Here is a 27034-nt window from a genome sequence, read left to right as displayed (position 1 = left end):
CCTCCCGAACCAGAGGAAGAAGAAGATCCAGACTTCTTGAAAGTTTGGGCATGGGGACCCAAAGAACTAGCAGGTCTCGACTGAGAGAAAGACCTGTTCCGCCGAATGCTGTCCTCTGCCTGATGACAACGGCTCACCAAACCCTCGTAGGACATGTCGTCGCCAACCGCCACACGGTCATGGATCTCAGGGTTAAGGCCCTGAAGGAACAGATTATACTTCATCTCTGAGCTATCAGCAATCTCGGGGCAATAGGATAGCAGATCGAAGAACCTCTGCTGATACTCATCGATAGACATGGTTCCCTGTCGCAGACTCAGTAGCTCGCCTGCCTTCGACTGTCGGAGTGCAGGAGGAAAATACCTCTTTTGGAAAGCTGTGCGAAACTCGGCCCAGGTGGCTACTCCTCTCGCCGCAACAAAAGGTGCAGAAGTAAACCTCCACCACCTACGCGCACGCCCATCCAGAAGATAGCCAAGGGTCTCCACCTTCTGCTCATCGGTGCATTGGAAAGTCTGAAAAGTCGTTTCCATGCGGTCTAACCAGTTCTCCGCATCCTCCGGAGACTCACCTCCAACTAAGGGCTTAGGACCCATAGCTAAGAATCGACGCACAGTGAAACGCTCGTCGTCATGATGACGATGACGCCGTTCTCGACGAGGCTCCCGGTCGGCATCACCCCAACGCCCACCAACACTGCCATGAGAACTCTGGTCGTCACGATTTGACATCTACAAAAATACCTCAAGATGAGACTAAATCCCAAGAAATCTTTTGCATGCTCTGATACCATAAATGTAGTGACCCTTACCCGGATCACCTACTAAACAGAACTTAGGCATGCAATTAACTTAATAAAACAGATATCAGAATAAAACTGCGGAAACCAATAACATTATACAATCCCAAGTAAAGGAATCTGTAATTATCCAATAATATACAACCAAATCGAATAGCTGTATAAACCCAAACAACAGTAATAAAACCTAAGCGAAGCTCCAGCTGGCCAACCACTGACTAGCCCCTCCTGGATCCACCCTCCTCGTCCAATCGCAAACCTGCCCCATGGAATAGGGTATCCAGAAAATACAGAGTACGAGACGTGAGCATAAAACGCTCAGTGCGAGAGTATGAGTATACATGCATGCAAAGTGAACTCCCTATAGACTCGAGGTCAAGGATCAGATAACAGAGACAGACCGGGCCCTGGTATGTAGCACGCTGTGCCGTCGCTTCAGGAGGTGGCTCCCATACCGAGATAACTGTGGATACGCCGGACCCAAATCGATGGAAGTCCATCCACTAACAGGATAGGGTACAACCCTACTAACAGACATCTCGAAGGAGATACAGCAAGATGCAAATGAATGCAGCATAATATCATGGCATATAAATCATGCAGTCACATAATACATGCATACTCAGTCAGGATATCTCGAACAGTACTTTCGTACCTCAATACAGTGCAAGCTCTACCAACTCTAGGTCCACGCCTATAGTCTGCTCTACACTGCCAAATGATACTACTATCATTAAAGTGCTCTAAAAGCCTTAACTAAGCTATTGCATACTCCTAAATATTTATAGGGAGCAAAAGCTATACCTTCGTCCGTCGTTAGCCCTTTGATGTCGATGCCTCCAGAACTTGGGCACAACTCCGCTACGACTATCGAACGCCTCTCCGACCTCCGGACCAAGTCTAAGAAGACTAGAACAGCTCGAATATGACTAGAAAGGAAATGAGAACTCGGAATTGGCAAAGAGAAATGAAGCCTCGGCCTTCTATTTATAGACAACGATCGGAGCCTCCGATCCTCGATCGAAACGTCCGAACTTGGATCGGAACGTCCGATCCTGCCATCGGAGCTTCCGAAGATCCTGATCTGCCACGTGTCAAAATATCATTTGTTGACTTCGGATAGGGGTGATCAGAACATCCGATCCTGATCGGAGCTTCCGATCCAGCCACACGTCATGGATGACGTAATATCATCGGTGCCTCCGATCCTCATCGGAGCTTCCGATCCCGATCGGAGCTTCCGATCGTCCCTTCGGAGCTTCCGATCCGTCCGATGCCTAATTGAATTAATTAGCATTAATCCTTTAATTACTCAATTAGGGTACGGGCTACTACATGGCAAGAACTGAGTCTCGCCTTGACAGCTTGGAGACGCACATGGCCAACATGGGTGCAGTGTTGCAATTCATGGAGACTAGTATTGGGCAGTTGGCGAACGCACTGAAGGACAACAACCGCGGCCAGTTCCCTAGCAATACTGAGGTAAATCCCAAGGAGCAGTGCAATTCCATAGAAGTGCGGAGTGCCAAAGACATTGGAGTCCAAATTCCTACTGTTGCGGATAAGAAACTTGAGGAAAACGTTAAGGAGAAAGAGAAGGAGCTTGAATCTGAGCCAAAACCGATGTACAAGCCTTCACTTCCATACCCGCAAAGGTTCAAGAAGAAAGCATTGGACGAGCAATTTTCCAAGTTCTTGGAGATTTTTAAGAAGATTCACATCAACATTCCCTTTGCTGAAGCTTTGGAGCAAATGCCGAATTATGCAAAGTTCATCAAGGAGGTGATGTCCAAGAAGAGGAGGCTGCTAGAGAACGAGGTAGTGAATTTAACGGAAGAGTGCAGTGCGGTGCTCCAAAAGAAGATGCCACAAAAGCTTAAGGATCCAGGGAGTTTTACTATTCCTTGGACTATTGGCTCTTCTTATTTTAATAATGCACTTTGCGATTTAGGAGCTAACATTAATCTCATGCCTTTGACTGTTTTCAGGAGCTTAGGACTTGGTGAGGTGAAGCCCACCATGATCGCGTTGCAGTTGGCTGATCGATCTATCACATATCCGCTTGGAATCATTGAAGATGTTTTGGTAAAAGTAGATAAATTTATTTTTCCAGCGGATTTTGTTGTGTTAGATATGGAGGAGGATGCAAACATGTCCCTGATATTGGGGAGACCTTTCTTGGCCACTGCCGATGCCAAGATAGAGGTGAAGAGAGGTGCATTGTCGATGAGTGTGGATGGTGAGAGTGTAATTTTTAATATATTCATGAAGTCATCTAACACCCCTATTGAAAAATTATGCTTGATAGAGCCGGTTATAAAGTTGGAAGGTCGTTCAAAAGCCGACATTGCGGTTGATTTATCGAACGAGAGAGCGCCAAAACCACCAAAGAAGGCCACGAAAAAAGCAAAATTTAAAAGGCGGTTCGTGGAATTTATTTGGCGAGTGAAAGAGAAGGGGAAGATCTAACACCGGTGAAAGTCGGGCTGACGACTTTAAACCAAGCGCTACTTGGGAGGCAACCCAAGCATTTTCTTTTATTTTATTTTATTTGTTTTTATTTTTAATTTATTTAATTTTTGTTATTTAATTGTTTTAAGTATTTTTTTTTAATTATTTTAAATTTTTGAGCTTAATTTTTCTTAATTTTCAAAAATTTGTAGGCTCCAGAAATCTCAAATTCGAGCTAGCGGCGCGCCCGCTCCATTTATCGAAGCGCCCGCGCCTTACCTGGATGAAATTGGAGTTGTTTTGCGACTTAAAGGCGCGCCCGCGCCACTCCATTCGAGCGCCCGCGCCTCCCCTTCGTTGCACTGATACACGAACAGCGCATGACACCTGCCTAACTTGCGCCAACAAGATCACCACGCGCGATAGCTCTTCCACCAGCGCAATCGCGCCCCTACAGCACTGCATCCTAGCGCTATCGTGCGCTTCATCAGCGGTGCATCCTAGAGCTATCGCGCACTTCATCAGCGCTGCATCCTAGCGCTATCGCGCAATCCAACAGCGCAAGAACTAAGCGCTATCGCGCAATCTAAGGGCGCTGCATTGTGCGCTTTCGCGCTCTCTAACCGCGCTCCACCATGCGCTATCGCGCAACTTAAGGCCACCGTGGATTAATTCTGATTCAGAGATTTAAAAGCCCACTGCAGTCTACTAGTTTCCATTCCATGTCTAAATCTCACACTCTCGCATCTTGCCATCATAAATTTTCCCTTGGACCAAACATAACATCTTTGGGATTTTGATCTTGATTACAAGGCAGAGATTCTCAGAATTCGTCTTGCTCCATCTACGCTTGTCGAGAAAGGGGAATTTGGAGAATTTGGAAAATGTTCTTCTTGAACGGTACAAAAGCTGAAATTTTATCTATTACATTTGTTCCGTGATAAATGTCGTGATTTGAAGCTATTGGGTTGTCTGAGTTGTGGTGTAGAGTACGTTTGATGCAGTGAATTTCTATATCATTTTATTCGTGCCTACCAAGTGTTTGTTGAATTGCTTGGGTGTATTTGAATGTTGCTGGAATTGTTTGGAGTTTAGTGCATTGTTTGAGGCATTTGATTTGATTTGAGTTGAATTATTGAGTTACAATGCCACCGAAAACCAAAGGGAAAGGAGCAATTTCTTCGTCCTCTGCTGCTTCATATGATAGACACAGATTTTGGAATGCCACAGCAGAGGAGTATTGTTTTGATGTAATGGAGCGAGGGATGCACAAAGAAAGAGGAATGAGTTTGAGAGAGCATAGTGCGCCGGCGTTAATTGAAGCTAAGAGAAGAGGTTGGGAGACATTTGTTAGGAGTCCACCAGATGCTGTTATATCATTGATTCATGAGTTTTATGCAAATTTTATGGTCAAAGACGTGAATCTGAAAGTTCGAGTTCGAGGAAAATTGGTGCCTTTTGATAAGAGTACAATTAACAGTCTCTATGAAATGCCGGATTTGGACATTTCTGATGATGAGTATGAGGTATTTAAGAATGAGTCATATCCAGAGAATATTGTAATTCAGACTTTGTGTCATGATGGGGCGGAATGGAAGAGGAATGCAAAGGATGAAGCTGTTACATTTTCATCCATCTTTCTTAGAAGAGAAGCGAATAATTGGCATGAGTTTGTGGCTGCCAGAATTTTGCCATCTGGGCATACATCTGATGTGACTAAGGTTAGAGCTGGTCTTGTGTATTGCATTGTCACTGGAAAATCTGTTGATGCTGGGAGGGTGATTCAGGAGTCTATTATTGCTGCAGTTAGGGGTTCCTCGACTATCAGTTTACCCCACTCGTCTTTGATTACTCAACTATGCCGGTTAGCTGGTGTTGTGTGGGATGATACGGAGCAGATTCTTCCAATTCGAGGTCCTATAAGAATTACTGGTGCACTGAGACGGGACAAGAAGAAGAAAGCAGCCATTACTTCTGAACAGGCAGCTGAACCACCGCAGCCCTCTGAGCCACTACCACACTTTGAGCCAGCACCTTCCCATTTGGAAGGACCTATGTCACTACCGACGCATCCGGCCACTGAGTATTCTACTCGTGATGATTCTACGGCCGTGCTTACTCAGATGAAGAAGCAGTGGAAGATGATGCGAGCACACATGACATATATGCATGACTTTACTGCCGCTTTCGCCCAGAATTATCCGCCCACTGTTGTGCCTTATCCACCTCCTCCGCAATGGTCTTCTGATGATACTGCTGCTGCTGCACCTTCTTTCCATGGAGATGATGATGATGACGTCGAGTCCTGATGCTCGGTGTCAACGGTATGAGTCCCTTGTTCTTTTTATTGTTTTTAATCATTAGGGAAAATGATTACATTAAGTTTGGGGGGGTGAATCAATGTTTGATTTAGTTGTTTGGTTGATAGTTGAGTAGTTGAATTTTATTGTGTGCTTTATAGATAAAATTTTAATTGTTGTTTTTGTTTAGTTGAGTTGAATTGAGTTGAGAAAGAAATGGATGCATGGCCAACGAAAAACATTTTTGTGCTATAACTGAAATCCATGATTGTCTACCTATCAGACAAATATTTTTGAAAAAATGGAACCAATTAGATGAACAATTTCCTATATACTCTGTGATTAATACTTGAATCTGATTTTTGAGACATACAAACATAGATATGATTGAGGCATTGTTTGAAAGTTTTGGGCCTAATTTTCATTGAATTTATCCTTAGTTGCCTATTTGAGCCTACATTTGTATATTAGTACATTGAGGAACGAGAAAATCTGAATTTTTTGTGAAAATCATCGTTAACTGCTGATGATTATTTTTTTTTGCACTGATTGAATTTGTATGATTTAATTGTGGATTGAGACTTGTCTAGAACTAGTTCAAGCACTCTTCGAGGTGAAATATGGGCAAAACTGAGATTAGGAATGATTTAGGCGATTTTTCTGAATTCGTTTGAGCCTTTCAAGCTACCTATTACTATTTTATCCCTAGTACCTTGTTTGAGCTTTATTGAAAATCGAATGGCATGCGTGTAAACGTGTGATTAAACCCTCATTCGTCATTATTTCAAGGTCCTACATTGACTACCTGAATAGCCTATACACTATTTCCTACCTTTAAGGGAGTAATTTGAATGCTAAAATATTTTATGCTCCTAGTTTTATTTGTGAGAAAAAGGATTGGTGTGGTGGATGAATTGAAAAGATGAAAAGAGATAGTAGAAAAAAGAGTTGAAAAATGTGGTTGAAAAAGTTGTGAAAGAAAGAAAAAATTTGTGAGAGAGTTGTGAAAAAGTTGAGAAATGAAATGAAGGGAAATAGAAGTGGAATTGTGAATGAAAAAGGAGTCGTAATTGAGTATAAATATAAATTACTCCTTATTTTTGAATTCTTATCCTTCATTTGTAGCCATGAGCCAGGCCTTACATTATAAGCTGAATAAGTCTTATTGACCGAGTCTCAGTTGCCCAATATACTAGTGGAGAAGAGTTGCGAGAATTTAGCCTATGGACTGTTGATTGATGCTTTTAATGATTATGAATTTTGATCTAAACACTTACATGTTTATTCGTTGCATTTATCTATTTGTGAGTGTTTTTTATTTATATCCTATTTTTGATCCTATTGCTACCTTGAAAAGACCTCATGATCTATGAATGTTTGAATTGAATTCGGAAGAAGGGTGTTTTGAACTTGAGTTGTGGAGATTGTGAGTTTATGCGGTTATTATTTTGTGATTGGCCGAAACTTTCAAGTGTTAGTAGGTTGGATGAGATTGGATTTGATATTTTTTTGAAATCATTGCTGAGGCCATTGCTCCATAATATTTCTTGACTATTCTTGTTGGTTTTTGAGAGAATGAGTTTTTGGAATTTAATAATTTTGCTCGGGACTAGCAAAAGTCTAAGTTTGGGGGTATTTGATAAGTGTATTTTATACACTTAATTTATATATGCTTTTAATTGTTAATTGCTTGTTTCGAGCAGATTTATGTGGGTATTTTGTTGTTTTTGTGTTTACAGTGAATTATGGAATTTTGTGGAGAAAAGAATAATTATTGAATTTATTTGAAGAAATAAATTAAAGAGAAAAGAATTGAGAAAGTTGAGAAGAAAATAGAAGAAACGTACAGAAGAGAAGAAGAGAAAGAATGAACAGTGTTGGGTTTCTTATTGGGTTTTAAAAGTTAGCGCTTGATTGAGCGCTAAACAAAGAAGTGAGAAGAGCTAACGCGCAATGCTATATTTCTGAGAGAATTGAGATTTCAAGTTGAAGGCGCGCCCGCTCCGTTCTTAGAGCGCCCGCCCCGTAGCTGTTTGGAAAGTTTTATTATTTCGGGTAATTTTTTATGGGCTTGGTTTTGTGGGCTTTTGTACGCAATATAAAAAGGAATTCTTATCAGAGGAGAAAAGAGGAGAGCCGCCACACACACATTAGAATATCAGAAGGTTTGATCGAGAGATTTTCCTGAGGATTTATCTGGAGCTTAACTGAAGAACGAAGACGGAGTTTGATAGTCCGGACACGGCATCGACGACGGATTTGTTTCTTTTATCTTTTATTTTTTTAATTCTGAATATGTTTGGATTTATGATTTATTATTTTCAGAATTTTATTATGAACTAATTTTTATAGTCTAGAGGTCGGATGGAACCTGGTGTAGACACTTTCATGAATTTTTGATTTTATTGAATTGAATTTCTTCTAGATTAATTGTTTTTTCTAGAATTGATTGTCTTTTCAATTATCTGATCAATAATTGATTTGTTATATTTATTTGAAATCATTGCTCGGGAGAGGGGATTTTGAATAGGACATTAGAAAATACACTGTTAATTACTTATACAGCTCGGGAGAGTGTATGATTTTAACAGAGCTTTTAAAAAGAACATTGTTTTGTGATAGATCACTGCGATAAATTCTTAATTGGAATATTGGAATTGAATTGTAGTTGATAAACATTATTTGTTGCTCGGGAGAGGGAAATAATATACGTAAGTGTTCTTGGCTATTAATTGACTGAAATTCATGAAGATTAATTATTTAGGATTGACTGTTGTTGAAACCAGGTGAAATCTATACCTCTAGACCATTTTTCTCTGATTGATTTTTAATCTGAAAGTTGTGTGCGTGCTTTTAAATCATCTGATTATTTATTTTATTGCAAAATTCTCAAATTTTGATTTTCTAGATAAAGTTTAGACTATTTTAATTACAAGTACTAAATATTTTCATTTTACTCCCTGTGGGATCGATATCTGAATTAATCACTATATTAAAACTTGACACTCGTACGCTTGCGAGGAAATTTTCACAACAGTTGATCTGTTCCAATCCTCTCAATTGTCTGATGAAACATGTTGAATACACGTGAGAACTTATCAAAACAACAAGTGTCCAACTAAAATCACAATTTTGCACTTTGGCCCCTTAAATCTTCAAAATTTGCAATTCAGTTCTCAACTTCTCATTTCATTCAATTTCAATCCTAAATAATTTAAGAATATTAGAATTTAAATCAAAACTCCAAATATTCTCAAATTAAATATTCTCGGATTAAAATTAAATAATTCTGGGCGTTACAGAAGATTCATGGTTAGAGTAAACCTGGAAATCCATAAAGCAAGTATCAGTTGATCAAGTGATCGTTAAGGGAAAGCAAGAATTTGGCCTCTGCTCAAAACCAAGACTCATTCAATCAAGGTACCCTTCCCAAATCTCCTGCAGCCCTTAATTTAAAAAAATAGTCAAAATACATTAATCATGTCATCATCCTTTATAAGAAATGGAATATTAATAATAAAAAACTGGTTTGAAATAGAAGATGATCATGAATATGATACATTTCATGAATATCGTTTGAATACTTTTGATTTAACCATATTTAAATCAATTTATCAACTAAAATTTGTAATAATAACCTATGAATGGAACCAAATTAATCGAAAAACATTTATCTGTTATAAATGAATCAGATCTGTAAAACATGAATGAGAAATTCATAGATCTGTAAAACATCATAGAACATGAATGAGAAATTCATAAGAATTAAGAATTCCGCAACCTGGTATCAGAGCGGTTAAATAAAACAGATTATTAATGCCTGGATTAACTTTAGATATTGAGATTAAAAATTTATTTGATAAAATAATCTTACTAAAAGATTTACGTCAAATAGATCAATTATGAAATAAAATAAAAGATCTCCAAACCTTTTATTTCAAAAATCATAAAAAAGAACATTTTTCAAGCAACTGAAAAATGATAATTCAAAAATGATGAAATTGAAGACATAACAATATGTTATGAATAAGAAAAAACTTTGTTATCGAAATCCGATCAACAAAAACAAAATAATAAAAGTAACAATTTTTACTAAATGGAAAATGTATGAAAATACAAAAATAAATATCTTTAATTTATATTCTCAAAATATAAATTTTGATATAGAAAATTGTGAAAACAATTTGAAACATCTTAAAAATTGTCAATCTTCAATTGATAGTTTCAAAGATTTTCAGAATTTATTAGAACAGATAGATTCAATAAAAAGGCTTTTAATAGCCTTAAGAAAATTAAGAAGTTCTATCATCTGTTAAAATGACAGAAGTAACAATTCCAAATCAAAATAGTCAGATTGATGAATCCGAAGAGAACCAAGAGTATAATTTGAATATTATATTTAATCAGAATAAGTTTGCTGAGATACAGAAAACAGGATTTTCTAATTCAAAAACAAATCTAATAGACCAACCAGGAATATTAAGCAAGATTTCAAATTTTATTAATCCCAGAAAAAATTTAATTTATTATTCGATTCGTACAAAAGAACGATCTTGTAAAATAAATAGCGAATCAAGGTCTAATACTCTGAAGTTATTAACAACTCAAGATATTGATACCATCATGACAAAAGCCAGTGAAAAAGAACGATCTGAACTAAAATATGTTCATATCGGATGAATTGAAATAATAGGATCCGCTCACTACCGAGAAGGAATAGATACACCAATTAAAATCACAGTTCGCGACAAAAGGATACGTAATTTTGAGGATTCTATCCTTGGAAAAATTGAAGAAAACTTATGTTACAAAAAGATGAAATTTTGTATCTATCCACAATACAATATATCATTTTTGATAAAAACATAAATGACGTTTTAACATTAGATTATTACTTTTATAGAAATAATCTTATGTTAACAGGAAACCATCCGATCAATATAAACTATGTTGTCGGTTTAGCAATAAGTAATAATTCTCAAACATGAATAATTTCAACAAAACCAACTATTTCTGTTGAAAGAATGTTTGAAAATATTACAAGAATTGAACACCCTCGAAAAGTATTTATTGAAGAAATAAATCCCTATAAAATATGGAATTCAGATGACCTCTAAATCACAAAACAGTCTGTACCAAGAAGATCATTATCATTTGCTAGAAATGATGAAGATATTCTTGAAAAGATTGGAACCATGAATCAAAATATTCTTAAAATTAAACAAGCTATTGTTAATGAATCAACCTCATCGCAATGACGTCCTTAATAAAATTAGAAAAAGATCTAGGAGATTTAGAAAATAATATCAATAAGATCAATCTATCAATACAAGAATTAGAGAAGAATTTCAAAGAATATATTGATTTAGCAACGACTAAATTAATAATTGAACAGGAAAGACATAGTAATAAAATATTAAACTATCTTAAAGAAGTTCTTCCAATAGATAAAGGAAAAAGGAAAATGAAAGAAGAACCACCATTCAAAATTGAATCATGGTATAGAAATTCCCTTAGTTATGGCAAACATAAGTATGGAGATGTTTAGTGAAACAGACTCATATGATTTTGAACAAATAGGAGTAAATACAGAAGAATTATATCATTCACATCAGGAATCAGAACAATACAGAGATATGAATATTTCAAAATCAGAATCTGAAGATGGTTCTAGACCACGATTAAATCTACGAACGAATGTAGAAGGTAGTGATGGAAGAGATGATGAAGAATTTAAATATAACAGATACCAATACTCTGGATCTTATAAAGATGTTAGAGATATTCTGAGAGAATCAAAAACATCAGGATTTGTGAAACAGAATATCTTAGATTTAGGTTGTTCAACAGCCAAAGAAAGAAAATCAAAGATAGATCATTGGGCAAATGAACTATCAGTACAAATTCAATTAACAGCATTATTAAACAAAAGTGAGAATATTCAAGTTTTAACTCATGGGATGATAAAAATGACACTGGTAGGAGCAGTAAGAACTTGGGCTGAAAACCTAGTAATTACTAATCTACCACAAGGAATGACAGGACATCGATATTTCGAACTATTTTTTGATGCCTTGTACCAAGAATTTTTAGGAGTTTCTAATAATTACGCTAATTTAGTAGCCAAAAATATAAAACCAAATAGAGCAATTTTTATTCTAGATAATATTAAACTATGCAATTTATGTTATCTAGAAGAATTTATATGTGATTATGAAACAAACTATTATCAGTTAATAGATGCTGATAAAAAAGAACATTATAAATTAAGTATTTTTAATAAAATATCTAATATACCAATAAATAGTAAAGATGAATTCTTAACTAGCGCTTATGCCAAAACACTAGGAGGAGCTATTAAATTCATTAAAGATATTATAACAAAGAAATGTCATGAAGTAACATTAAATAAAAGAATATCCAGATCTTACAAACAAAACAATAAACTTTGTTGTGACAAAATGAAATTCACAGTAAAAGAATACGGTTGCAAAACAAACATGTCACACAAACATTTAAAACGACAGAAACAGAATAAATTTAATAAATCTTATAAATCTTTTAATAGAAAATTTATTTCCTATAAGAAAAAGAAATTTAAAAAGGAATTTTTTCAGAAAACTTTATAAAAAAAAATTTATAAAAAATTTGATAACAACCACCTAAGGAAAGAATTGCACATGTTGGTTGTGCAACAAAAAAAGACATTATGCGAATGAATGTCCAAAACGAAACGAAAAAAAAAATAAAGTTAAACTTCTTGAAGAAATATATACTATTGGATTCTATCCAGTAGAAACAATTGAATTTTCATCCGACGATGAAAATATTTATTATCTTGATGAATCAAGTGAATCAGATTTTGAATCTGATTCCACATTTGATAATTCAAGAAATAAAAATGATTAAAATAACGACAAGGGCATTTTTGAAAAATGCAATTCTAGGTACTAAACTCAAACTTTTGTTTGGCTTGAGTACCTATTTCCAAGTTGCCCTTATTATAATGTGACATAATAGATATGCTCCACAAATGTATTCATCAAGGCTCAGTTTATACCATGACTCCATTTTTCAAGTATCTTTTAGAACAAAATTAATTTTAATATCTCGTTATATAAAAATAACTTTTCTTTAATTTTAATTAAGTAGAATTCTATAAGATATTTACTCCGTTTGATTACACAGTCCTATTTTGTTTTTCACACAGATTAAGAAAAATTTATTGAGAAAACAAATTTTATGTAAAATTCCTATTTTATCCTTATTTAATGTATTAAAAAATAATTGCACAATTTTCAAGGTTTAGATAATAGGGATATATTAGTAAAGAAGTGTAAAAAATATTACTAAATATAATATATGATTATATATTTGGACAATATAATTAAGACGGATAGAGAATATTTTTGCACGTGCTTCGCAAGTTTTTTAAATCATGAGTTAAATTATGTACAAAAATATTTATCTATTAGGAAATACTTAAAAAAAATTTCAGAACCTTGTCGTTACCTGATACAAGTTAGCGAAGTTAAAACATTTTGGACTGTGATCCACTGATTTGCATGGGCCTGAAGTTTAGTTTATGCAACTAATTAACAATACAGAATTATAATAGTCGAAAAGAATTAAATGGGCTGGGCCGAAAAACCGCTCAATTCAGCTCAAAATAACCTTATGTTAAAATTATTATAGAGAGCGATCCAACATTTTGATGGATTGAGCTGAGTTCCAGCCCAAATCCAACAAGGAATCTTTTTACAAATGCAAATGCTTTCAATTTTCCTTGAAAGAGCGATGAGGAGAGAAACCAGCGGAGCACCGATCGGCTCCCATATCCTCCATTCAATATTCAATCCTACAGTTGGGACAAACCCCCATTTCTTCCTGTAATTTTTCCCCATTTTCCTGTAGTTTGATAGAATTTCGGGGCAAAAAAGAGTTCAATCACGGCTCTACTTGGCTTCATCGGTTGTCACTTTGAAGCTTCATCGGTCGAACGATATCAGGAAGCGGTGGCTTTCAATTGTGCAGTGGACGACAAGCACAGGAACCCATCTCCTCACGGAGGCCGGGGTGCTCTGCCCTCGGAAGGCGGCTGTCCCTCTGATCTTCTCTTCCTCGCCGGCGGCGGCTGCGTTCTTTTTGTCGACGCCGGTTTAAACTAATTATAAAGCTGTGAATCTTCGTTTACTGTTGTTTTTTTTAGTTCGCTTTCGGGATAAATATAGCTTTACAATGTTGACTATAAAGAGGGTGCCAACTTTGGTTTCAAACTATCAAGAGAATGCTCCATTGGAGGACAACAAAAGCGTGACTCTGGGCTGCGGCCGCAATTGCGTCGGAAACTGCTGCTTGCCGGGTATTTTCTTGGATTAGATATCGCTGTGTTATGACAATATTTGATGATAATTTCTATAGTTTTTATCGAGCTAAATTAATTGTGTTGGGAGCCCAGCGAAAGAAAATCACGAAAGGAACTTTTGAACTGCGTATATTTCTACGGTTTTATGGTGATCTGCTGATGTGCTTCGCTGAAAGTTTGCGAGGGTCATTGTTAACAAATCAAAGTAAAATGTGTTATTAGGAGTTAGGACAATCTTTAGCATCTGGATTGATTTCTTGCTTACGAGGAAGTAGCAAACTGTGAGGAAACCTTTTCATGATTTTGAGTTATGTTTGGATTCCTTGTTCACTTTTTTTCCCCTCCTTTTCCAGTTTCCAATTTACCCCTATACAAGTTCAAGAATGCTGAGCATGCCATAGTCGATGAAGATAAATGTGAATTTTGTGATGGTGGACTTTCTCAGATGTCCTTTTTAAACAATTTGTTGTTAGGACAGTGGGAGGATCGCATGGGTAGAGGACTTTTTAGGTACGATGTAACATCCTGTGAGACAAAGGTCATTCCAGGGAAGTATGGTTTTATTGCGCAGCTGAATGAGGGGCGCCATCTTAAGAAACGACCTACAGAATTTCGTATTGACAAGGTCATCCAACCCTTTGATGAGAGTAAATTTAATTTCACTAAAGTGGGGCAAGAGGAAGTGCTCTTTAGGTTTGAGCCAGGCACTGGAAACAAATCTTACTACTGTGCCAATGCCTCGGCATCTAGCGTGGAATCTTCACCCACAGTGGTTACGATAAATGTGAGTTGTTTTACGACATTCTTGAAATTCATCTGCATCGATGTCACATGTTTTGATTTAAATAATTTGTGCACCTGTTTTCCAGGTGAGCCCGATAGAGTACGGGCATGTGCTTCTGATACCCCATGTTCTTGATTGCATGCCGCAGAAAATTGAACCAAACAGCTTCCTGCTTGCGCTTTGCTTAGCTAGAGAAGCATCAGACCCCTATTTTAGAGTGGGTTATAACAGTTTGGGTGCATTTGCCACGATCAATCACCTTCACTTTCAGGTCATTGAGCAGCATTCTCTTTTTGTCGGGGATCACGTGTAATTTAGCTCTTACATTTTATCCACTTAATGATCATTTCAATATCTATTGTTTGTAGGCATATTACTTATCAGTACCTTTCCCATTAGAAAGGGCACCGACTCGCATGATAATGAACGGCGAGGGATCGGATGAAGTTGGAGTGATGGTTTCTGAGCTACTGGATTATCCCGTGCGAGGTTTTGTTTTTGAAGCTGGATGTAAATTGAGTGCGATATCTGACGCCATTGCAAATTGTTGTTTTTACCTGCAGAACAACAACATTCCTTTCAATATACTGATTTCAGATTTTGGCCACAGGGTTTTTCTGCTACCTCAGGTGATTTTTCTCAAAAAGTCATTTGCAGTTTTCTTGTTGATTTGAAAGATATTTCTCAAACTTATATATGATAAAGATACAACTCTTAAAGAAGTTCAGGCTACCATAATTATGTGCTAAAAACACAAGTGTGAGAATTGATATTCTACACTTCTATGAATACCCAGTGTTACGCCCTGAAACAAGCACGTGGAGAAGTGAGCCACGAACTTTTAGAATCACAAGTTAACCCTGCAGTTTGGGAAATGAGTGGGCATATTGTGCTGAAGCGGCGAAAGGATTTTGTTGAAGCATCTGAAGAATACACATGGAAGCTACTCAATGAGGTTTCTCTACCCGACGATCAATTTCTTGAGGTGAAGGAGCATATTATTGGGGTAACCAGTCTGCTGTCCCGAGAAGAACCTGCCTGGATACAACAGGAGAGTAACTTTGAGTCTACTTCACCAAAAGTTACCTCACATCTTCCTCAAGATTGCCTTGTCCTGCATTGAATCTCTTAAATTCCCTGCTTGGCTTGCTGAATGGTAGTTGTTATTCGTGTTCTTGTGCTCCCATGTTTGATCTGTGGTTCGAGTGGCTTGTCAAAGATTGTATGAACTTGGAAACAAACCCTTTTTCGTAAATATTTTCTTCTTTGTGATGCTGATTTGTATTGTCCGTTGACAGACCCGAGAAATTAGTCAAATTTGCTTGCGTCTTTGTCTTGTTTGTGATGGCAAGTTTCGGATATCCACACTACATCGAGTCTGAAATAATTTGGATAGTTGAGATTGCCTGAACTTGATCTCTAGCTAGGTTAGCCTTAGGGCCATATGAGGTTAAAGAGAGAATCACTGATTAAAAACAATTGTGGATTGTTGGAATATACATTCTGGGTAGCTTGAATTCAAGCCCCGTTGGAGGATGCCAACTTGGATGGATTCGTAATATATATGCTGATATAAAGTCTCACAACTTTAAAATATTAAATAAATGTTTCTTGATGAAGATTAGATACGTAGTCAAAAGGTGTATGAATTACAATTTGACAACCCATTATTAATATTGGATGATCTTGTCAAATGGCCAAATGCCACTCAAGATTGCACCCAATATTTCTGCATCTTCATGGACATTTGGCCTAATAAGTCATAAGAACTATTAATTGATTAGGCGGTTACTTTTAGCCAATCCCATTTTAGCTATTCCACGTACCTATCCCCGGTGTTGAATAGTGCAACCCCACAACACTATGTATATTTATACCACATAAAAATCGTACGTAATTAGGCAATTAATTATCCTATTTTTTAGCCTGGTATATATTTGTGTTAGTTTTCAAGTTATCTATGGCAGCTTGATACAAACAAATCGATTAATATGCATTTATTTCGAAATTAAGTTGAAACTGAATTATTATATATCCGCAAACTATATTATATAATGAACTGCGCACCATTTATTTACAAGCATGAAAAGAGAATTAAAACACGAAGCTCATGAACAATCTAAGTAAGTCAAGCAGATCAAATGAAATCACGAAGATCTTCCCATCATGGATATGAATTCGTCGAAGTTAACGCATCCATCGCCGTCAACATCGACGGAGCCGATCATCCTCCGGCAATCCTTGAGCGAGCACTTGTCTCCGAGGCAGCGGAGCACAGCGTGCAGCTCACTCGCCGAGATCTTCCCATTCTTATCCTTGTCGTACAATTCGAACGCCTCTTTGAGTTCCTTGATGTGGTCCCCTCCTCCGCGGCTGTGAAAAGCTTTGAACTCATCCAAGTCGATGAATCCATCCCGGTCCAAGTCTAGCTCGGACATCGCACGCGCCGCCTCCTCCTCCGGAGCCGTGGAGGAGCCCAGGCTCTTCAGAATGGCGCTGAGTTCGCTTAGGGAGATTTTGCCGTCGCCGTTGGTGTCGTATTTGTTGAAAATTTTCTGTAGTTGTTGTTGGGTAAGTGGAATGGCTTTCTCCATTGTTTTCTTCTTCTTCTTTTTTTTAGAATTGTAGTTTTGTATTGGGCATTTTGGGTATTTATAGGGCAAGGGGCAGAGGGGGTAACGTGGCTCGAATACGCGTGGAATGAAGAGGTTTGATTCTTTTTTAATTTAATAATATTAATTAATAGTTTTTTTCAGTTAAATGGAGCACAAACATATAATAATTAATTAATAAGCCTAACACACCTGACAGCTGTCCCATTATATTATTTTTACATATACGTTGCTTGGCGGATAAATTGCATATATCACCCTTGTGAAATTCCGTGTTAGCTAATAACCCTCTGTGAAAAATTTTTAAGCTAATAACCCCCTGTGATTCTAGATTTGTAGCATACGCACCCCTTCTGGCTAAAAAATGACGAAAATATCCTTGACTTTTATGAACTATTTAATTTATCATTTATTTTATGTATAGGTATTTTCGTCATTTTTTAGCTAAAAAGGGTGTGTATGCTACAAATCTAGAATTACAGGAGGTTATTAGCTTAAAAAATTTTCACAGAAGATTATTAACTAACACGGGATTTCACAAGGGTGATATATGCAATTTTTCCGTTACTTGGCACAACATTACAAAAAAAAAAAAAAAAAAAAATATATAAATATCTTATTAATCTCGATCGACTCTTAAATCCTTTTGCTTACGAAAAATAGAAATGAGTGATGACCGTGTGCCTTTAGGCCAAGTGGCATAGTTGATATGTTACTTGTCGACATAGTTTTTAGATTCGTATCTAGCGAGTCTATGATAACCCATATATATTCTGGTTCTTTTTTTTTTGTGTGTGAATATTTTAATTTTTTTTTTTATTTGGGCTTCTTAATATTTTTTTTACTTAAAATACAATATATTTCCGTGAACATTTGATACAAAACACATCAAGAATAGCACTTTCGAATAAAATAAAACAAAAGTGGAATTATTACTACATAAAAATTTATTCGATTAAGATACATTTCAAATCGAGTTATAATATTGTATTACGCTGGTTCATATGATTCTTTAGTTTCATTACAGCGATTCAAATAATTGAATCATGATCAACTCGAATTCTCGATTTGGATCAACTTGATTTTGTGGGCTGAAAGAACTACTACACATATTTTTTTTATTTCGTGAAATTATTAGTACATAGAAATTTTTTCGATTAAGATATATTTCAAATTCAGATTTAATGTACTACGTTGGTCTATATGATTCTTAGTTTCATTACTGAGGTTCAAATATTTCTTGATTCAGCAGCTTGATTTTGTGGGCCAAAAAATTTATTAGCATGATTTTGTGGAATATCACACGAAAATTTGTGGAACATCAAATCAAAATTTAATGTGCAATTGCACATTCAGCAACAGGCACTGACACTTTTTTTTTTTTTTTTTTTTAAGAAAAATGCATATTACACACCAATGTCTTTAAAAACAATAATACTAAGCCAAACAGGAAAACCAGAGAAGGTCCAAGTAGCTGGACGTGAACGCGAAGAAGTGAAGGAGGCAAGATTGTGAGCTATGTTGTTCGCACTTCTCGACATATGATTAAGACCCAAACTTACAAACGTATTTGGAGGTTGTTTTTCTTTTGCATAAGAAAATTGTTAACTTTCTCGAACATTTGACAAGCCAGAATCAAAAGTGTTTCGACTAAAGGTTTGAAAATGACAAGATCTTTGGGACATATGGCCTGGAAAGACTCCGGAAGGACGACGGAAGCGGCGTCAATAATGACGAGCAACCCAGATTGTGGACCGATGACTCTGGCTTGGCAAATATTCGAGAAAATGAACGATTTTCTTTTACAAGATAACGTCCATAAGATACTTGTAAATACAAGTGCATGTTGTAGTAGTGTGACCCTTTTTGTTATGGTTATCCATAAAATCCCGAAAAAAAATTCTTATTCTTAGAATCTATTCTAGAATACATTCAAAGGATTGATAATACGTTGGTAAGAAATTTTCTTAACGTATGTCTGTGTTGATGTGCTTTATATTTAAATATAAAATTTTTGGATTTATTTTCAGAAGGGTGACGGTGAGAAGAAGGGGTGAGAAGGGGGAGCTCAGTGGCGCACCCAAGGTTTTCAACCAGGAGAGACGATTTCAATAAATTAAAAAAAAATTATTACAACACAAAATGTATAATAAAAATTCATATATTAACTTCATATATTTTTACAATAACACACTTCGAAATCTTATAATTTGAAAATGTTGAATAATAGTTTTAATATCAACTGTATCAAACACATCACGCTTAATATACGATATCAAATCATCATCTAAAACATCATAGCTCCCAACCGATTCCGAGGTGATATTTTTATTATTTTTATTGTTGAAAACACTCGATCTCTACGGTATCAGTTGCAATAAGTAATAAAAATGTTAACTTAATTTAAAGTAAATATACTAAATGATATATTCGATCTTTATTCGATTGGAACATTATTTTAGCAAGTTTGATAATCCCCGCAACCTTAGAGAATTGATTGTTATTTCGCATGTCAAAAATAAAGTTATGAAGTTGATGCTCAAAGGGGTGGTCGCACAATTAAATATATATTTAAAATATATATTATGTATATAGTACTAAATTTTTTATAATTTCAGAGTGGACGGTCGCACTCTTTTGGGATTCCCCACAGTAGGGATCCTTTTCCATGAAGAGGGAGAAGCTCATTCTAACACTCCTTAAAAGAAAATGAAATTTTTTTAGGGTTTTGAAGATTTTTCGGCCAAGGGTTTTGAAAGTTATGAAAGATTTTGGACATATGGCTGAGAAATACTTTGGGCCGGCCGCGGAAGGGACTTTGACAATGACGAGCATCCCAGCTTCGGGATCAATGACTCTGTCTTGGCAAAGGTTCGAGAAAGTGAACGATTTTATTCTGCAAGAAAAAGTTCATAAGATTCTTTAAAATGTCGATGCCTGTTGATGTGGTATGGTCCATTTTGTTATGGCTTCCGATAACATTCCAAAGAAACAATTTTCATTCTTAGAATATATTCTAGAATGTATTCAAATTATTGATAATACGTTGGTAATTTTTTTTTTAACGTATGTATATATTGGTGTGTCTTATATGTAAATATAAAATTCTTGGATTTATTTTTTGGAGGGTTGACACTGAGAAGAAGGGGGAGAAGGGGAACTCGTTCTTAATGATCTCCTCAAAAGAAAATGAATTTTTTTAATGTTTCGAAGAGTGTCTCGGCCAAAGGTTTGAAAATGACGAGAGCTTTAGGACATATGACTGAGAAAGACTCTAGGAAGGCGACGGAAACAGGTTCGAAAATGACGAGCTTCCCAACTTTGGGACCGATTACTCTAGCTTGGCAAAGGTTGGATAAAGTGAACGATTTTCTTCTGCAAGAAAACATCCATATAAGATGCTTGTAAATGATGTTGCATGTTGCTATTGAAACATCCTAAAAGTACTACTGATTTTTTTTTTTATCTCTATCTCTAATTATAAAATAATGAATATAAAAATATATCTGCAATACATATATATATATATATACATCATACTTAAAAATAACTTTTCTTAATTTAATATGCATCTACACGATAAACATAAATAATAATAAAAGTACAAGCATGCAACTAAATACCTAACATTAATTACTAAATAATCATTTATAAAAATTTCCATAATAAAATTCCTAAATAATATCTCTTTCACAAAAATCCATGAAAACTTAGAAAATAAATACTTAAACGCATGCATATTCTAAAAATCCATAATAATAAAACATGTGCGGAAATACATATTTTATATCTCAACATAAATATCGTGATAGAGCTATGGTCACGGGTTTATCCGCCTAGAAACTCATACGCCCTCGCCGCCAGTCGGAAAAACTTAGAAAATAAATACTTAAACGTAAAATCCATGCATATATAAAAATTCATAATAATAAAACATGTGCAGAAATACATATTTTATATCTCAACATAAATATCGTGATAGAGCTATGGTCACGGGTTCTAGCCGCCTGGAAACTCATACGCCCTCGCCGCCAGTCGGGAACACATTATCCTTATTGACATTTTGCTCACCTGCACCATTTAAATCTAGTGAGCCTAGAGGCTCAGCACGTTCTATCCTTACATAACAAAATGAAACCACACACAAGCACACATCATATAAAATACGTGAATATAAATATACGTGCATGATCTTAAAATTATATACATATAAACATGAAATAAAATAATTATACTGATTTATCATAATTCTAAACATGTATCATCATACTTAATAAATCTCATAAAATAACTTATCATGATTTCTTAGTTCTCAACAGGTCGTATCCATGTCGGTGGCATCATACTAAGCGATTGATCAATCTATAAACCAACGTACGTGGCGGTGGGATTTCCACCCCTGTGCTGCCACTTCACCAGCCCTCTCAGTTGGATCCATAAGCTCATCATACATAAACATCATTAGGAAGGTCACCGGGCCCAGGTATCCCGGCCTCCAACCACATCACTTTCCACCTTCACTTCAACTTCCATAAAAATATATTTTTCTTAACATGCAATTAAACTTATCATAAAAATTCTTAATGATGCATGAACATAAAAATTCTCATTATTTCTTTATTTTCATGAAAATTTGTCCATAAATATATATTTAATTTATTTTCTTAAAAATCATACTTATATATCTAATAAAAATGCATGCATGAATTAAATATATATTTACGGACCTTTTAATTTTCCAAGGACTTGTTTGAGCTGCTGACCACTTAACTTAAACTCATAAATTCCTGGACTGACACAATAAGTAATTAGCCCAACATTACCTGACCCATTAATTCTCATGGACCCCTAGATCCATGTAAAACTAATAAGCTCACTAAAACCTTAATTAAATCCATTAAATTACTTAGAATTAATCAAATAAATTATTAACTAGTTCATTAACCTATAAATTAGACCATTAAATTACTAAACCCGACACATCTTGGCCCAATAATTCTCATGGATCACACGGCCCATGACAAGTTAGTGGGCTCACTTTATTAATTAATTAATCCCATAATTAAAATTAAACTAGTCTAATTAATTAATTAACTCGAGTCCAAACTCATTTATTATTAACTTAATCTCTTATTTAATTTAAAATAAAAATACCCGAGTCCAACTAATATAACCCAAACCCGGATCAAACTAACTTAACCCATTATATTTTAGACCCGACCCGGACCCGAAAACCAAGCCCGGCCCGCCAAAACACAAGACATAACCCTAGCCTTCCTCTCCCAAAGCCCAACTCACGGCAGCCCTGAGTGGCTTCAGAAAAACTGATCGTGCTGCCTGCGCAGGCCACCTTTGGCCGTGAAACCACTGCCCATACTTAGCTAACATCCAGGCGGTTCTAACGCAACAAATTTGACTTAAAACCGAGCTCTGTAGAAGGAGAACGAACCAAAACAACAGAACCTCTCTGCTGCTGTACGCGCAGAACGCGACTCAACACTTCAGGCCGTTTGGCCGCCCATATCCGGCCATCACCTGCCGGAACACCACCTGGAATACCTTCCCCAAGGTCTGGAGGTTCTAACCCCACCAGAACCAGACCCTAACTCACCCTATGGACCAAGAACGAGCCATTTTTCTGAAACTGCTCAACCTGCGCCAAATCTGTCTTCTATAGTGCACCCAGCCTAAACCAGCGATTAAGCCACATGAACCACCATACAATCACGACCCTAAGGACCCTAACTCAGCCCTCAACCAATGTGGACAGCCTTAGATCAGAATATATGAAGAAACATGGGTTATGCACCTAAAAATGTGAACCATGCATGATCATGTGAAGAATTTCATTCAAAACCACAAACGCATACATAATCTGATCATTCATGTTTAAAAAGAACTGTGTAATATGATTTAAATGGTGTTCAAAAATGGATTCGAGACGTGCCTTGTTGAAGATTTGGACAAAACGAAGAAATTGACGCGTATCGGGCTCGCCGGAACGAACGGCTTGAAAATTCCTTGCCGAAAAACGTCAAGAAAAATTGTGTGTGTTGTGTTCTCTGACATAGAACATGAGAGATGGGGAAGAAGGATGAGAGAGGCGGTTTAGAGAGTTTAAGCGTGAGATAGGGTAAATCTTTTTTTTTAAAAAAGATAATCTGGGTTTAATAAATAAATAGATAATTAAGATAAATATATACTCTAAACATATAGAATTTTAAAACTCTTAAATACAATATAAATTTGATATTTAACCTTAAATCCCGAAATTATAATTAATGGGATTTTTAAAGCTTAATAAAAGTCATTAAAATGACTTATCTTGGGTAAAAATGGACCTATAAATATATATATATATATATATATATATATATATATATATAAACACTATAATTTTCTTGAAATAATACCTTAAAATAATATTTTAAGGCTACTAAAAATCTCATAAAATATTTTGGATGAAAACAACATCTCGTCCGTCCACTGTCCCGCCTACGCGAATCATAAAATAATTTTTCTCAAATAAATTCATAAATCATATCATATAATTTAAATGCCGAAACAATATTTAAAGCATGCAAATAAATCACATAATTCACATACTAACTCATAAAAACAATTCAACACATTTTCACATTATTTTAAAATTATTAAATCTCCTAGTTATGCATGCGGATTTACGTGACGAATTTTCGGACGTTACAGCTATGGTGTGACCCTTTCTGTTATGGTTGCCGATAAAATTTCGAAGAAAAAAGTCTCACTCTTAGAATCTATCTACGAGAGTAAAAAATTTTCTTAACGTATGTTTGTGTTGTTGTGCTTTATATTTAAATATAAATTTTTATATTTATTTTTTAAAAGGGTGACAATGAGAAAAAAAAAAAAAAAAAAAGGGAGAAGGGGGAACTCATTCCAACTCTTCTCAAAAGAAAATGAAATTTTTTAGGGTTTTTAAGATTGTCTCGACCAAGGGTTTTAAAATGACGAGAGCTTTGGGACATATGGGCGAGAAAGACTCTGGGACGTAGTATTTTATAAGATAAACTATACATAGATATATAATATATACTACTGAGTACCAAACCGAACCTTAATATAGTAACTTGGATGTAATGGACTAAAAGTGATACTTTCAGTTAATCCCACATATTTTATATTACCAAAAATAAATATGTCCAAATTCGAATATATATATATATATATATATATATATATATATATATATAAAATATTGATCTCCTATATACACATCAGTGTGCAGGAATTTTGTGTGCACCGCATGATGTTCGCGCGAACATCTACGAACATCTGATTTTTATTTTCAGATGTTCGCGCGAACATCACGCGGTGCACACAAAATTACTGCACACCAGATCATTACTATATATATATATATATAGCTTGAATGTGATATTAAAATAGTATTTGAGATTGCTTAAAAATCCTTCAAAAGAAACATGTTTTTTTCGAACCAATCCCAAACAGTCAATTAAAGAAAATGATTCATATTTGTTTAAAAAAAAATTAATCATTCATATAAACATAATCAGTCGATTTCTAGTATCCAGATCAAAATCTATTCTAGTGTAGGGGCCCATAAACAGTTGGGCTGCATAGAAATTAATGGGCTTGGATTTGAAGACCGAGACGCTTCCTGCCAAGAAGCCCATATTTAGAGCCCGTGTGGTATAAAAGCCCAACAAAAAAGGTGTATTTTTTAAATTGTTTTTTTTAATTTGTAATATGTTGGGATGGACTTTTAGATCTTTAAAAAATATTTATTTAAATTAAAATAGAGTATTTTTTTTTAAAAAAAGATCAATATTTAATTTAAATTTTGATCGAACGTGTGTCATAGAACATTGAGCGTAATTTGGTAAAATCAGTTGAGAAAGTATGTCAGTCGACTTACAAAACAGAGCTACTTTTTCCCGTCAACCCATTTGTAATCTGAAAGTGTTTTTTCTTCCCCGGCAAGTTCATCGTTTCAAATAACTCAAAGTTTCCCAGACATGGCTGGAGTTCTCAACATAATTTTGGATGTGATCGAGAAAATCAACACTGTTTTGCAATGCATTAACCACGTTGCAATATGCCTAAGCTCAATGGTGACACTCTAATACTGGTGTAGCAGGAGGAGACAAGGTAACGCACCGGAGACAAAAACCACAAGGTTATAGATGGAAAGTTGGAAACGCAATGGGGATGGAGACCGAGACGAACAAGGTAGGAGCGAATGTATCATCGGAGACTGCAAATGCAAACGTAACGGAAGAAAACGAGGAAATAGCGATGGTCGCTGAAGAGTATCGTACGTCACAAATCTAGGATTCCAAGAAATAAGGAACACATCTATTGAATTTTTTTTTATTTTTTTGAATTGATTGATTATTTGCAGATGTTCATACTATAGTGCAGGAATGACAACTGAGCTGGTCTGGGGCGGGTTTAGCCACCCTTGAGACCCGCCCCACGAACCCGGCGGGTCTAATCCGGGTTAAATCCGTTGGACCTGTCACAAATTAAATAATTTTAATTTTATTAATTTAAAAAATTTAAAAGTTTGAAAACTAACAAAAAATATTAAATTTAATTTCAAATTTATCGATAATATTTAAGATAAAAAAATATTCTCACAAGTTAAAATTTATAAATTTGTAATAAATTAATAATTATTAGCCAAAAAAATATTATAATGATATATTTTTATACTAAATTTATCTGATAAAATAAATCATTTCAATCCAATAATATTATATAATAAAATTATGAATAAAATATTAATTATATAGTATAAAAATATAATTATGTATTATTAATATTACATATATATTTTATATTTATATATATACATGCATATTTTAAATTTATATATATAAATACTTTGACGGGGCAGGTCCGGGACGGGTTTGGCCAAACCCGAGACCCGCTTATGGACCCTCCCCGTCGGGGCAGGTTTTATGCGGGGTCGGGTTTAGACAAGGGCGGAACCAAGTGGAAGCTCACCCGGGCTAAACCCAAAATTTTTTTAAATTTTGTATATAAAATTTTTGAATAATTTTGGTTTAATTTGATTGTAGCCCGGGTAATCCAATTCAAAATATTATAGGATACAAGAGCTTAGAATTTTAGCCCTGATAGACTAAAATTTATGGGTCCGCCATTGGGTTTAGACCCGATCCATTGTCATTCTATGTATTATGAACTATGAGAACCGCTCATTAATATTTTAGATTATGAATTTGTTCAATTTAGAAATTTTTTTTCTGCTCGGTGGATTGGTGTGAATGAATGCTCAAATATAACAATTGTGATTGAATGGATTAAATGCTCATATTTGTACACTATTTGGATATTCATTCATTAGATTGAATTTTTAAAAATTTTCATACAACTGAATCTGGAGAATTACTCAATATTAAAAGGAGCATGCATGTGAAGTTATAAGACATTCAAAAATGCCTAAGCGTGTTGTTGCCTGGCCCATAAGATTTGTGACGCCTTTGATCTGGAAGTGTTGGAAGATCGAGAGCTAGGAGGGTGAGCTTGATATGTTCTGTTCTATATTCAATCAAATCCGTTATCGCCGTTGCACATTTGTTGCTTTGTATTCTCTATAACAATTGACTTGTGCTATATTTTTGTATGTGTCCTTAGACTATGCAGTGAAAATGTGAAACGTGAAGAACTAATGCTTGCAGATATTGTGTTATTATG

General features: G+C 35.4%; 2 protein-coding genes across 3 annotated transcripts; one reads left to right on the top strand and one right to left on the bottom strand.

The window, feature by feature from the left end:
- The first annotated feature begins 13328 nt into the window (after positions 1-13328).
- Positions 13329-15971, top strand: LOC140890827 (GDP-L-galactose phosphorylase 1-like). Of its 2 annotated transcripts, none has more exons than XM_073298935.1 (5): positions 13329-13912; positions 14269-14699; positions 14785-14970; positions 15068-15328; positions 15496-15971. In XM_073298935.1, the coding sequence occupies exons 1-5, from the start codon at positions 13789-13791 to the stop codon at positions 15820-15822; spliced, it is 1329 nt and encodes a 442-aa protein (XP_073155036.1). In that variant the 5' UTR covers positions 13329-13788; the 3' UTR covers positions 15823-15971. The 2 variants fall into 2 exon arrangements, with proteins under 2 accessions (XP_073155036.1, XP_073155038.1); XM_073298937.1 differs by having other exon boundaries at positions 13785-13912; positions 14394-14699.
- Positions 15972-16846: 875 nt separating this feature from the next.
- Positions 16847-17293, bottom strand: LOC140888702 (probable calcium-binding protein CML18). The gene has a single exon (XM_073296400.1). It carries the CDS (start codon positions 17291-17293, stop codon positions 16847-16849), a length of 447 nt encoding a protein of 148 aa, XP_073152501.1.
- Positions 17294-27034: the final 9741 nt, after the last annotated feature.

This window comes from Henckelia pumila, chromosome 3 (assembly GCF_033568475.1).
Source record: "Henckelia pumila isolate YLH828 chromosome 3, ASM3356847v2, whole genome shotgun sequence".
In the NCBI taxonomy this organism is placed as follows: Eukaryota; Viridiplantae; Streptophyta; class Magnoliopsida; order Lamiales; family Gesneriaceae; genus Henckelia; species Henckelia pumila.
Note: the sequence above shows the minus strand (reverse complement) of the source record. Positions and strands in the feature narration are given on the sequence as shown.